General features: G+C 38.1%; 1 protein-coding gene across 6 annotated transcripts in view; it reads left to right on the top strand.

Moving 5' to 3' along the window:
- LARP4B (La ribonucleoprotein 4B) overlaps positions 1-15,045 on the top strand; it is a 58,402-nt gene that overhangs the window by 18,651 nt on the left and 24,706 nt on the right. For 3 of the 6 annotated variants that reach the window (XM_055708277.1, XM_055708278.1, XM_005442277.4), the window contains 3 exons: positions 212-346; positions 13,663-13,810; positions 13,976-14,137. In XM_055708277.1, coding sequence (XP_055564252.1) covers positions 266-346; positions 13,663-13,810; positions 13,976-14,137 — 391 coding nt within the window. In that variant the 5' untranslated portion in view covers positions 212-265. Of the gene's footprint in view, positions 1-211; positions 347-5,816; positions 11,770-12,111; positions 12,295-13,662; positions 13,811-13,975; positions 14,138-15,045 lie in introns of those variants that run through there. The other 3 variants (XM_014282558.3, XM_014282557.3, XM_014282559.3) reach the window with 3 other exon arrangements.

Here is a 15,045-nt window from a genome sequence, read left to right as displayed (position 1 = left end):
GCAGACAGTGACTAGGAACTGAGTGTATCTGCAAGATCGCTTTATCCTTGCCTTCCACCATAACGTTTTCTCTGAATGTGTGATCTTGACCATGTTGTGTGGTAGCTCTTTGGACCATTGGTCTGAATCACATGGCACATCTGGAATGGCTGTGAGTTCTCAGGAATTTCAACAACCACTTACAGAATCTTTTCTCTTCCTATTTCCACAGCTTACAAAGGTGACTGGTAAAGTTCTCTCTGAGCAGCCAAAAAGCAGACAGCTCATGACTTCTGATCAGGACACTAAAGTTGTGGCTGAACCGCAGGTGCAGCAAGTACAAGAAGTTAAAGACGGTTCTCATCTGGTGAGTATTACATATTCCCCTGGTGTAAGTGTTGCATGAAACAGCTTATTTACTATGTCTTAATCAAAATTTTATCTCAGAACGTTTTAGAAGTTGGCTGATAGCATTGCAACTTAAATGCTAGAGCCAGAGCAGTTGAAGGTGGCCAATTCTCCATACCGAGTAGAAGCCTCGACTTAACATTTCTTCAGCCCTACAGGAGATTTAAACAAAAAGCAAGTTACAAGAGTTTGCACTCATTTAAGGTAAAGGGCTTTTTAGACTGCAGAAATTGTACTACCAATCTTGCATTACGTTCTAGCTCCCAGATTCACATGTGAGGAAAATGCAGGAAGTGCACTTGGCATGTATCTACAACTGAAAAAAGTACAAACCCATACAAATAGGAAATTGGATTCTGTAGCAGGAGTTTTGCTCAGTCAGTTCTGCCAAATGGCACACGTGCTGCTGCTTTTGTGCTCCTGTGCAGGATCCAGTAAGTTGCTTTATGGGATGCTTTTGGCAGATCATACAATAGCTGTTACTGTGTGTATATGTATCTGTGTTGCAGTAGATGTTACATAAGTCTTCAAGAAGACTGAATACTTTGTGTGTAAGCTGTAACATCATATTTTCATCTTTGAAACTGTTTATTGGGAGGAATATTGCCTCTTGGGACATCTTGAAGGGTTTGGTTTTAGTGTATGTTCTGCTAGGCATTTAGCCTGTGCTATACTAAGCAGCAGATGCTTGCTGCTTCAACTTACCTCAGAGCAAGCGCGAAGGAGCATTTTGGAAAACACTCTAGACATGTGTTTTTCTGTTAAACAAGCTAGTGGGGTTTCTTTGTTGTCCCGTCCCCCCACCCCCACCCCCCACCCTGTTTTTTTAAATCCTGTCTTCTTTTCTGCTCTGTTTCACCTTTCAGGTGTGAATTTTGTCTGTTTATCAGTAGAGGAGAAAGTTGAACCCACTATTGGGCCATGCTTTTGGAAGTTGAGCTTTTGTGACTCTTGTTTTTTTACTGTACTCAGAGCAGTAATGCCAAGAAACCAGCATGTAAGCCTGAGTGAGAGGCTTTTGTAGATTTGCTTCAAAATCTTTGAACTGTCAGTGTACTTTCAATAGGTGCATTAGTATTAAAGGTGGTTTGATTAGTCTTCACGTGGCTAGTTCTTTTAATCTGGCATACTAGAATTTTTATGAAACTACATATAAAGTTAGATCTAAATCTTAGTTTCTGTTCTTTAATACTTATTTGGAGAAAGGGAGTAACCATTTCATTCTATTTCAGAAAACCTGCCTGCTCTTTTCCTCAGTAGAGGAGACTTAACGTCAATTTAGATATCTTGGAATGTGTCCATAGTGCTATAGTGGCACATTTAAAATAACTAATTCTTTTGAGACTAAAACTTTTCTTTTGCTAAATATTCCAGAAAGATGAGACCTGTAGTTTATTAAGCTTTTTAAAGTTATACCAGTAACATAGTCTTGTATTCACAGCACCAGAAGGTAATTTTCTTGTATAAGAATCATCAGCAATACATGCTGTTAAAAGTGGTGTTTTCAAGATGGTCTCTTCCATAATTACACGCTTACATGAGTATATTTTGCCAGTGCTTCAGGACTTCACTTGCAAATTTTGGGGACAAGGCTATAGTTTGAGGAAAAGCTTCACAAAGTACAGGAAGAAGTTAGAAAACTAAAATCACTGAGACAATTTCATCTTTGCAAAAATGTGATAGGCATAAGAAAAACTTCTGAAGTCCTGACTCAATTGCATTTAGCAAGTACGTGCTTCAGGTTATCTGAAAATCACCTGCTGTTCCTTCTGTGTCTTAATTACTTTGAGAGCAGAGGGCTAGACTGCATAAAGGTATAGATTCATGTCTGTGGTAATCCCTGGTTTTATGTATATTTGGTATGGGGCCATACTACCATGGTATCTAGTGCGATTTATAGGGATGTCATCTTGTGAACGTAAAAGAAATTTGCTGAATTACATTCCCTAGCTATTTTGGCTGTGCTGTTCTAGAATCTGGTGATACCTAGTCTGATTGCTGTTGTGGCAGTTCAAGAGGAAGGTTGTAGAATGTCTGCTGGAAATTTTGATACACCTCTATAGACCCTGGAAAAATAACTCCCTGTATGCTAGTCTTACCACATGTAATAGCTACAGAATTATTTTTGTTACATCTTTTTTTTAATACTAACAATAAATAAATCATGCAAATAGTCTATTTTCTGTGGCAGAAATAAAACTTAACACATGTTCTCCTGTCAGTAATGTTGAACAGATAGTCAGTAGTCACTGAATTAAAATGAAAGTTTTGATGTTGTGGTGGAACCCTTCAGAAATCACTTTCCAGGACTGCTTATGTTAATGATATAGAGGTAATTTATTTACTAATAGTTTAAAAGGCTTAACCTTGTGGTGAAGGAGGCAAAGCAATTTCTTCTGCTTTGAAGTAGCTATGGAACTATATGCTGTTTAATGCCTAATGTAGATTGATTGCAAGCTTAGTATGGTTCACTTTCAACAACAGTTCCTCTTGAATGGCTGATATTAGTAGTACTTAACAGCAGAATGTTAGTAGTTTAGTATGCAAGTCCATTGAGGGAAATTGTCAACTTGAGGATCCTCATAAAGTGCTTACACATGCAAATTGGAAGTATATGATTTAGAGTATATAAGGAAATTCTTAGCTTTGATAAATTTGGGAGTTAAATATTTGTTGGGTTTTCTGGCTTTCTTTTTAACCTAGAGGGGTGGGCTTTGTCACTTCAGGTATTGTCTGTAATTGGATATTTACCTTTTTTTTTTTTTTGTATCCTGATGACAGCTGTTCTTTCCAAGAAAGCCCTTTTCAGACTGGACCCAGGAAAGTCAGTATTAAAGAAATGTGTCACTCCCTTTTGACACTCTTTCCTTTTCTATAAGTAATGCTGTGCTGCTAGAAACTTGAGGTTATTGTTGGAGGGAAGAGGGCAAGACCCAAATGCCATGGTGGAGGTAGTTTATATGACCTGTCTCTGCCAGACAGGACTTAACTAACCTTTAGTGCTAAAGGCATGATCTTTTTCCTTACTTATTGATCCTAAACTCTTCTCCTGCCCTGCCCACGTTTGGTGTCTTGGAGCACTTTCCAAGGGCAAAAGAATTTTCTTTCCTTGATTAGCTGAATCGAAGACCTGATCTGGAAATTTGAGGTGAACTTTAGAAGGGAGTCTTGTCATCAAGTGGCAACAGGTTCTGCAAACGTTGGTTTGTTCTAGTGGAAGATATTGCTGTGGTGTCATTTGAACTTGCTGTCTGATTGCAATATAAGCATTGCCCTAGTTAAATCTCTTCCTAGTTGAATAATTATTGGGTGCTGCCATGGGCTTCTGTTAATGGGAATTCAAACTGATGTCATGTGCTGGCTTTTGTCAATGCTTATGGGTGCTGTAATATACATTCAATCATATTGTTGATTCTAAGCGCAAGAAAAATAGCTAGCAAGTCAGAAAACTTAAGATGGGACTTAATTGTACTTCCTAAAATGTTTTTCATAGGAGGTAATATGGAAGGATGGCTAGGGCTTAGAGCTTCTGGGTTGTGTTGTTCAAAAACCCTTTTATAACCCATTCAAGAATAAGCTTCAGAATAAAAAGGGACTGAGGAAGTTACATTTACTAGTTTAATATAGGACCCTATGTAACAGTTCAGTGAAAGTCTGGTATAGCATATAATCCTCAGATCATTTGACAATACACAGTATGTGCCAATTAAGAGCTAAGTAGCAGTTTGTATAACAAGTAGGTGATATTTAATAATTCTGAGATCATGAACAGCTTTAAAGAAGAGATGGGAGGATTAGATCTTAAATTGAACATCTATGGTGTCAGCATCATGTAAAGGATCGATACTTGTCAGTGTTTGCTCTTTCTGTCACATTATCATAGATTTAGACCATAAGTGCTGAATAGTTCTGCACCTGGTGGCTTGTAATGCTAATGTTTAATTGGTTTAATGTGTCAAATGTCTATTTAAACTCTTTAACAGTCAATTTAACCTTGATGTTTTGGAGGGAAAGTTAAGCAATCTGATTAGTTTCCAAAAACCTTGCAGTAATGAAGCTGTGATGTCTGTTGTGATGCTGCTCTTCTCCCTCAGCTGGAGGTGGGCATGACATCAAGTATGGCCTAGGAATACAGGATAATTGCTTTCCTCAGAACTGGTTACAGTTGCATCATCATAGAAAAAGTATAGATGAAGTTAGATGTCTGAAGGTTGTAAGGACTTTAAAGCTAGACTGTATTTTAAAACTTAAGTATGTAAGACTGTATATGGGATAAACCCATATTCCTTGACAAGAATTAGGGACGTGTAGAAATGAAAGTAGCTAGGTAGGTATATTCCTATTAATAAGCTTGTTGACTTCTTGCCTTCTGTGTAGGTGTGTGCAGAACATAGGACTAAAACGCTTATTAAAATTGTTCACATTACGAAAGTGCAGCTTCTGCTTCAGAGCAGTTCTTTTTCATGGAGAGGGAAAACCTATTTAGGCTTCGAGTAGATGAGAAATATACCTATAAAGGAAAAAAACTAACAAAATAAACAAACTCGCCCCCAGCTGAGCTGGGCACTGAAGTGGCAAAGCAGAAATTCTGGTAAAGTGCTTTTCAATTCCGGTGGTGGTGTTTAGCTTAGCCAGAAGGCTTTTAAGTCTTACTGAACCTTGCAAGTTAACCAGCCAGCCTTGGGTAATGTAGCATAAATTTATGTTGCTGTTTTTAATGGTGATCCCACAATAACCAGTATTGAGAAATGTAACTTTGTGAATGTGCACTATAGGTGCTTAAAAATAGAAGTTATCCCTGGAACTCTTAGATAAAACCAGGGGAGCAAGTACAAAATGTGCCTTTGCACATAAGGTTATGGGAAAACTGGAAGTCTGCTTGCCTGAACCACTTCACCCATTTTTCTCCCTATTAGTTGATAGCAAAGTGCTTGTTAAAGCACTGAAAAAGTGGACTTTGCCCTGGTCTGTCTCTTAAAAGCACTTTGTTCCCCTCTAGAAAGCACATAGTTAGTAATGGTTAAATAACAGAGGGGAAAAAATCATGCTATTTGTTTATCCAATGATGGAGTTTTCTGAATAGTTGTAAACTTTGCAAGTATTACTGTGACTTTATGCTGACATTAAAAACAGTTGAATTGTTTGCTCATGGCATTTGTTTAAAAAAAACTATTATAAGTAACTCCCTCCCCATTCCCTGATCTTGGTTCCAGGGAATGCTGAAGAGAGGAGTGATTTGGCATAGCTTTAAGTCTGGATCTAAGCATGTTGAGTAACTTTGTCCCCCTGGAGAATTAAAAAAAAAATGCAGCAGATGGCAGCAATGATGCATCAGACTTCCGATTCTTAAGAGCAATGTATCTGGAGGTGCTTTGAGGCTTCACTTATTGGATAAGATGAGGGGGGGGGGGGGGGCAGGGTAGTCTTCCTCTTATACTATGCAGTTTCAAAGCAGATTTGCTGTGGAGGGGATGTGTCCCTAGCTAATTCAGCAACCTTTCTTTATGGTCAGAGGATTAGCAGTGAATAGGTTTCCCCTGAAAGTTAGCCAATATGTTTTTTTCACATATAGAAATCTGAGTCTGCCTATGGCATTTAAATATATGGCAACCTGTGTTTAAGAATCTAAAGCACGTTATTTTTTTGTTTCATTTGTCCTATGAGCAGAATACTTGTCTGGGGAGAAAAAGCTGCATTGGCAACTACATTAGAGCTTTGCTCTTTTGTGTGTTACAAGTGTTTATAAAGAGAAGTAGGGTAAGGAATGACTCAAATATTCTAATCCATTGTAAAAGCTTCAGAGAAGAGAACAGAAGCATTTCATGCTGTATATGGAAGAGATTCACTGCCAGTCTCTGCTGTTACATGGGAACTCCACTGTTACTGCAGGAGCAGTTCATAGTGGCTGCAGTGCAGACTAAAGTGAAACATTTGAATTTCTAGAGTGATTCTGCACTTGCTCAGTACTACCTTGTAGTTGCAAGCTATTATAAGATTGCAAACAGTTAGGGATAGCAAGAGTTTTTTTTATTTTCTACCTGATTTTAATGCAGCTTGATTCTGCTTACTGTGGTTCAGTGCAGCAGCATTTGTTTTTTTTCTCAGTCTTCAGATGACAACAGGAAACAAAATGCTTGCTTCTCTTTTGTTACTCTAAACAGATGTCAACTTAGTTTACTAACAAGATAGAATGAGTAAAAGAGGAACTGATGCTTGATTTATTTCTATGTTTATAGTAGTAAATTTTCTGTATTTTCGGTCAGAATTAAAGGAAGAGAAGGAGATGGAAATGAGAAAGTGACTGTGGGCTTCTCTGGTAAAGATGGAAATTTTTTGTCTTGGAATTTTGGAAACAAAGCAGAAATCTTGCAGTGTGGTGGTGACTGAGACCATATAGACAACATAAATGAGACTGAGTCATTTCTCAAGCCTTATATAGGCTTTGTGACTTGCCATGAAAGCAGCTGTAAAATAAGTCATAATGACAATCATGCCAAAAAAAAGTAAGGGTAGCAGAGTATTAGAGCATGGATCTCTGTGTATTAAGCAGCCTTTACCCTGCAAGTGGGTACAGTAGAAAATAAAATAGATTTCTTACTAGTTAACTTAAAGCTGTAGTTCAAGTACATCTTTATTAAACTAGCCGTAAAGTGCACAACCAATTGAAAAATAATACTTGAGTTCAATGTATAGCTGAAAGAACATTTGAAATAGAGTTTAAGGGTCTGTCTTGTTTTACTTTCTTCTGTGTTTTCAATACCTTTTAAGTAACAGAGTAGAGTGGTGCTGTAGTGGTACAGTCTGCAAGCTCTCTGAAGGATGGGGTCCAAATTTGAAATGAGAGGAATGGATTTGAGGAGGTCTGAGTGATGTAAGGTTATGTAAAGGCAAAGAAGAACATCTGTTTAGAGCAGAAAAGATTGCTAGGTGTTTTCAGCTTCTTTTATTGGGTTTTCATTTTTGAAAAAACAAACACTTTTTTAGCAAGTAAAGGGACTTAGTAGTAGAAGTCTTTCAGTATGTAAATACATGTGTATAAAGATGTTCTAGCTGTCCTAAGGTCAGAAAGAAGTCTGCCTATGTACAACAAAGAAGACTTACACTGGAGACAGACTTTTGGAAGAAGTAGCGTTTAGTCAAATCACCTTTTAAATTTGTCTTAAGTTTTTTTATAAAAGAATACATACTTTTTTGGTGCTTAAGTATAATTAATCCTGCCACAGTACCATAAGATGGCTAGATGATCTTCAGGCCCCTTCCAGTGCTGTAATCAATGAAGGATTATGTATTTTCTTGTGTGCAGATAACAAACAAAAAAAAAGGGCTTGGAACAGAATTAGCTACTGATAACGTACAATGTCTCCTCAATGGAATACATGAGGTCTTATCTATCTTTAGCCTGCTTTTCCTAAAGAAGTAATCTTGCTAGAGGTTCAGCTCTGGGGGAAGGGAGGAAAAGGAGAAAATTGTCCAAAATGTCTTTGATCTAATAGCTTCCACTGGTTCAGTCTTAAAATCAGATTTAAACGTGTGAAGCCAGAATGCATTTATCCTTGTACAGAAAGGAGGCGTTGTATTAAACATGAAGGCAAGCAGGTTTTTGGCAGATACAGACATTGTGAAAGATGTCATTTAAGCATTTTAATGATTTGGATGAAGGAAACTCTTCAGGAAATGAAACAGTGGAAGTTCATAAGACTTGGTAATACTTGTAAACAGACTGTAATCTCATTAGGAGAATTATTTGGCTTGAATATTACAGTGCATATGATGAAATACTAAAACATGGCTCAGCAACTGGGATTTGGACTTTGAGTGGCAATGACATATGAACCCCTGTATGGTTTTAAAGTGTGCTATTTTTGGCAGCTGGGTGTTGGCTTGTTTCCTCAGTAGCAGTAGAAAGTTAGTTTAGTGTACAGAGGAAGGTGATTTGCAATGAGAAGACTCCTCTGACGCTACTTATTAACCATGGGCTGCTGCTTCAGTAAAGAATTGAGTAACAGCACGAATGAGGAGAAAACCAGCTTGTTGCAAAAATCTGTGGAAGAGGAAGCGCCAGAGTCAAGGATAAGTAAAACTTTATCTTCAATTTTAGGAACTGTGGAAAGCCAGGATCTGCGTACAGTGGGAAGGACAGTTAATGGGGCAGCTGCGATGGTCAGCATTCGGTGCGTTCGTAGTGATGATTGCGCAGCATCAAATTCTAAATCTGGGTTCTGGGATAGAAAAGCAAAATATCAGTCATACAAAACCATGGAGAATACTCCTCGTGAGAGCTCTAGGAGAACGTATGACAGACCTTTTAGCTTCTTTAATTCCTTTAGTCGCCTCCTGAAGGTCTCTGGTACATACAGAAATCTGCAGAAAAGTGAAGAAAATAAAGACAAGTTTTTTAAAAAAAGAGCACCTAAAAAATCTAGTAATAATGGTCAGTACATGAACAATATAGAAAATATTAACAGTAATATTAATGAAAATGTAGCTGCAGAAGAGCATTGCTTGTTTGATCATATTTCTACTTCACATGTACCAGATATCCTAGACAAAGGCTTACAGAGTGAAATTTCCTTAAATAGAAATTTTCTGGAGGGTCATGCAGTTACATGTGACCATTCAAGGCAGAATGAAGTAACAGCAAATGCTGAAGATAGCACGAGTGACAGCCTGCAAAAAGGTTCAAATTCATACGGAGAGAGGTCTCCAACATTTTCCTATCTTGATGTAGACAACAGACAGAATAGAAAAGATAGGGAGTTTTACAGTATTTGTGTTGTAGATGCTGAAGATCTGAAAGGGGATGAAGAGGTGCCAGCTACTGTGCATGGAGAGGCTGCAGCAGACATAGATAACTCAGCTGTTACTGATGAAGGAATGTGCAGCATGGCACGACCTCTAGACACTGGGGAGGAATTTCCAATGCAGCAGTCGGCACAAGTGGAAGCTAAGCTTAATTTGCAGAAAGAACTGTTTGAGTTTAAAAAAAAGGATAGGTCAAACATGCAGAAAAAGGAAACAAAGGAATATTGTAGCATAGATACCCAGTCTTCTTACGATAACTTACTGGCTAACAGATGTCAGGTGCATAGGTTAAGTACTGACAATACAGTAACAGATGGCTTAAGGGCGAAAGTATATGATGAAGTTGTCCCTGAGAATCAACAAGAGGTGGTATGTGCTGTAGATGATGCTGTCAGTTGGAATGAATCGCCCCATACAGCTAGTGATACTTTAAAATCTGCAGATGCTGCTGAAGAGAACAGATACAGCCCCGATTCAGAAAACATGAAACACACTGATTGTATTTTCAGTGTCTTGATAAACACTGGAGAATGTAATTCAGAAAAAAATGAGGGAAGTCATGATTCTGAGACTGTACCATTCGATTTAAGTAGGCATCCATTGAGTGTTGTAAGGGAAATAAATACCAAACAGGTGGCAGAGAACACAAGGGGTAACTTTAAGTTATTGTTAGAGTTACGAGAAATGGACAATGATTCTTTTTTGGTGAGTCAACATGCAGAAAATCTTGCTGAAGGCAGTGACTTCCTAAAGCCAGAAAGTGAAGTAAACTCAAATGTGGAAAAGAGAACATTTCAAAGAACATACGGCAATAGCCAAATGTTTGTACCTGACTGTAGTGAACACCACAGGGTTTTGGAAGAAATCTTGAAAGATAAAGAGAAATGCACAGGTACAGTTTTGGGTAGCTGTGAAGCTTTGAGTAGGACTGAAATGCACAAAACCTTGGGAGAAGCTTCTGATTTTCAAACTCAAATTAAGAGTTGCTCTGAAAACAAGACATCAACTGAAGGTGCAAACCACCGTGGCATGGAGGAAGATGTCTGTGTGAGTATTGTTGAGCTAAAAAACATGCTTGAAGAAGCTGGTAGCTTGAGCAGAACTCGATCATGGGTAAGCGATGACACTTTGACATCTCATGAATTACATCACACAAGTGCAGATGAAATGTTCTTAAAGAAAAACAGCCTAGAATCTGGGATTTCACAAGAGTCACCAGGGAATAAAGAAAAAATATGCAGTTATTCAAATTCAGATAACAAATCCAGCATCTCTTCTGTGTCTGTGGAACATGAGGATATGAGTAAAGTGGACATGAACTGTAGACAGGATGAGCAGCAGGGTGCATGTTCCCTCCACACAGTGGCACATCAGTGGAATGCAGGAACTGACCCAGCCAAAACAGCTGGGGATGTAATAGAATCTGTAAAACAGACAAAATTTGAAGTTCACCTAAATGAGACAATTGATAACAAGGCAGAAAATGTAAACCAGAATTTGGATGCTAACATTGTTGATCATGGTAAAAGCCTCTTAAATTGCAGTGAAGTCTTGACTCATGATCAGAATGCTTACTCTAACTCCGCTGTACCTGCAGCTTTGGACAACTGTGTAAAATTGGTAGATGACACTAAAAATCTGGAAGACGCCAGTAATCTCTTACATAAAGCCCACAATTGTTTACCTTCATTGTGTCAAAATCTATATTCTCATGTGCATGATAAACCAGTAGAAGAGCCTGAGTTATGTCACTGTGCCAGTCCAGAGCCAGAGGTCGGGAACATCCAAGTTTCTGTTGGGCCTTTTACTGAAGTAGGATCAGGAATTTGTGAAGAAAGAGTGTGTGGTGTTAATGAGCGTAATCTGCAGGATGATGAAGTAAAAGAGTGTGTCAGCATCCACTCAGAGGAGGAGAACCTTACTGGTTTTGATATGTCAACTGGGAAGCTAGAAGCTTTTACTACAGGGGATTTAAAGCAGTTAGAGACCAAGACTGCTGAACTGAAAAACACCAGTTACTTATTAAATACTGAAATGAATGACTTGACCACAAGTTGGGAACAGATGCAGTCAGATCACAAGACTTTCTCAAACAAAGAGCTTGGAGTCTTTGTTGACCCAAAGCAGGTAGACAAATATGCTGCTACTCCTTCCTATGAAATACACAGTGCCTCTCCTGGTGCCGCAGGATTTCAGCAAGGCAGTGAGCAGTGTATATTAGACCTGATGGAAGATGCGTTGAGTGACCAAGAGCACTCCTATGAACTGGACAGACAAAATCCCCAAGTTGAAATGTGGTCACATTTTATCAGTCTTCATACTGACAATACTGATTGGACAAAACAGCTGTTTTCTGGCACCGTTACTGCTGGCAATGGTGAATATCTGATGGGCTTTCTATGGAATAATGCGATTTCTAACGATACTGTAAAGAATGACAGGCTGTGTATAGTTAGTGAAAACTTCCAGAATGGACCTGAAGACTTGACAGGTACTTCGTACTCAGTGAGAAGATACCCATATCAGCTGCTAACACCAGAAAATATTGGTACTTCGGGATGGCGAGATAAAGACAAACTTGTAAGTATTCTGCAAAAGTGATTTGATGTTAAAGCTTAAAGCTGAAGCTAGGAATTAAGGCAAGTCAAACTGGTTTTATTAGGTAGCTATATTTAATGTGTTAACTTGTCTTGAAGCTGACCACTCTTTCCTTTGCAAAACTGAATGCTATACAACATGTAGTGGTTCAGGATGTTGCTGGATATTGATTATTATTTTTTCTTTTTTTTTTTTGTTCTATTTACCTTGTGTGCATGTTCAAATTTTGGGCAAAGTATCTTGATTGCACGTTCTCAATTCTGGATGAGCTTGAGATGAACGCTTAAGTATGTGGAAGGGAAACTTTCTACAGACTGGTAGTAGTACTCTTTACCTTCAAATAGGAAGAAATGTCTGTGCATTTCCTGAAAGCTTAAAGTTCTTGTTTTGTAGCAATTAGGAAACCTTTTGCTTGCTTCAGGAGGTGATCTTCTGAAGTGCTGTAGAAAGCAGTGGCTGCAGGAGGAGCATGAGGAATTGAGTTAGACTGGATCTTGGCTGGCTGGGGTAAGAAAGAAACAAAAGGTGACCCATGGTAGCTGCTGCTACTCTTCCCTGCTGAGCAGAACCATTGCTCTCCACAGTACTCTGTTACACAGCTGCTCTTACCTTGCCCAGCAGTTGCAGTCCTGGCAGTGGATCATACTAGAGTCTTAAGTTTATCTCCTGGGGGGGGAACTTTTGTATTAAAAATGGAAACTGATCAAACTTGTAATCTTTGAATCCTTACTATTCAAGCAGTTGAACACTACTACTTTTCATGTCTTTTCTCAGTCATTCTGTAGATGTGCTTAAGTTGAGATTCTTTAGATCTTTTTACCTTCTGGATATAGACATATAGAAAACATAGTGTTTTCTATACACTATGATAATGACTATTTGAGTGCATGTGTTTCAGAATAATTAAAGCTTCATGGAGTTTTGAAGTGCATGTCTTAAGCTCTATAATGTTCCTTAAATTCATAAAACAAACTTTAATGAACTTTTTTAGTATGTGTTATTTTGAGCAATACTCTTTCCCATTATAATCTTCATAATAAAATTTACCAAAGATACTCTGGGTATGGAATATCTTAATGCATTTTGCTCAAACATTAGCAAAACAAGAGAAAACAGTCTCATGCTGCTATCAAGAAAGTATTGTAGGTGCTGGCACTGCAGAGAGCAATCTCTGAAGTACAAATATAACCATGTATATAATGGTTATGTATAACAGTATATGACTGTTAAATGTGCCCATTTCTAATCCAGGTTAAAGGAGGTTGGCCTAAGATATGATTTAACTGCATCTGGTAATTCATTCTTTTTGTTCTACCTAGGGGAAAATGGATCTACATTTTCATTAGTGTTCTATTTTTCTTTTCTTGAAGTAATGATGGAAGTTGTCATTCACATCTCATTGCTTTCATTTTTCTGTAATGCTTCCTTAAAACTGTTGAATGTTTATATAAATCCAGAGAAAAACCCTGTGCGTTTTTATTTTCTTAAATTTTTTGTTATTTTTCAGAAACATATGCAGTAACATTCCACATCAAGTTAACATGTTATGTTAGAGAACTGCCTGAAATCTAGGGCCAAGTACAGGTTGAGTTAGTTTGTCAGAGGCAAAGAATGAAAGTTTGTTGTAGTTTGCTTGGCCATCCTTTTCTAGTGATTCTTAATCAGGGAAATGAATCTTGTGCTGCACATTTCGGTCATGTCTGTACCTAAAACAATTATGGGATGGCAAGTCAGTTAATATATTCGGATGTGAAAAAACTTGACAATACAGTCTTGAGTTTCGCCTCTGATACTGTTATTTGAGAATGTACATATATGTGCACAGATGTGCTGTGCATCCGCCAAGTGCATAATCAAAAATCCTTCTCTTTGTAGGAGTCAACCAAGGTTTCTGAGTTAAACCCTAATGCAAAGGTTTGGGGAAATCATATGTTACATTTGGAAGCAAGCGGTGCCACTGATGGTAGCGTGAGCAAAACGTGGGAAGAAATACCTGACCAACCTCCAGATTCTTGTAAAGAAGGTAGGAATAAGTTTCTAGCTGTTGCTCATGCAAAAGGTAAAGCTGAGTGCAGAACTTTCTTGATTTTAATTTCCTATTTAAAAAATGCATGCAGTTTTTAGTTTTATCTGCAATGTTGCTGTGATTAGAAGGAATGCTTATTTGAGTGTGTCATCTCTGCTGCAGGACTGGATGCCAATGGTGATGGCGACAAAAAGCATCAGAATGCGGTGCTGACAGAGCTGCAGGAGCCGTTACCAGCTGTTTCTGTGTCAGACCAGGCAGATATGAACCCTTTGGCTCTTGATCATTCTGAGTATGAGTCTATGCATGAAACTACCCAGACAGGTAAGGGAAAGCTAATATTTGATTGGACTTGGATTAAAAAAAAAAAAAGAAAACATACTTTGAGTTGAAAAGTGAGCATCCATTAAAAAACCCAACCAAAAAACCCACCACTTCTGTTGTTCAATGTATGTGTTCTGTAAACAGACCCTGGAAAATCCTGTCTTTTTTGCCCTCAGGTTTAGACATATTTAGAAATCAGTCTCCTCCTGTTTTGTGTAGGCCTTATGCGATACTCCACAGAATTGATCATAAGTTCTGGATATAGCAGAGTATTGTTTTCTGAAATGTTATTGTGAATGCAAGTCCCCAGTGTAGACATTTACATTTAGATATCTACCTAAGCCGCATGTTCCTAGCGGGGTCAGGTACTGAGGTGAAATTCACATACCATTTGTGTCTCAAGTAGTAATGTTAATGTGTTGGAAGATTAGTCTTGTACTTTTTTAAAATGCTAAAATAAGCAACAGTTTAGTCTTGATTTCTTTGCATTCTTTTTTAATGAACTTCCATGAACTTTTTTCAGTGCAACTGTTAGTAGCTGTAGCCTATACCAGATGGCATGTTTTAAGAAACTTCTGGAAACTAGCATAGAGGTTCAGCCATGCTTATATTTCACTGAAGGGGACAGAAGGCCTGCAAGATGCATGTAGGATTACTACTTGAACGGAGATGAGGAATGGGAAAGAGGAAAATGTACTGGCTGTTTGAGATTTGAGACATCTGTTCCATGTGCATTGTGCTTAGCTGATTTTATAACGTGTATTTGAAATGACCAGTATAGCATCCATAATAGTTGGTAATCAAGATGACTGAAACCAGACACAACTGTGGCATCATCCTTGCTTGTGTTGAAAACCGAAAGTTCTCTTTGACTTTGCTATTCAACGGTACTATTGGGGAATATTAAA

This window comes from Falco cherrug, chromosome 4 (genome assembly GCF_023634085.1).
Source record: "Falco cherrug isolate bFalChe1 chromosome 4, bFalChe1.pri, whole genome shotgun sequence".
In the NCBI taxonomy this organism is placed as follows: domain Eukaryota; kingdom Metazoa; phylum Chordata; class Aves; order Falconiformes; family Falconidae; genus Falco; species Falco cherrug.
Note: the sequence above shows the minus strand (reverse complement) of the source record. Positions and strands in the feature narration are given on the sequence as shown.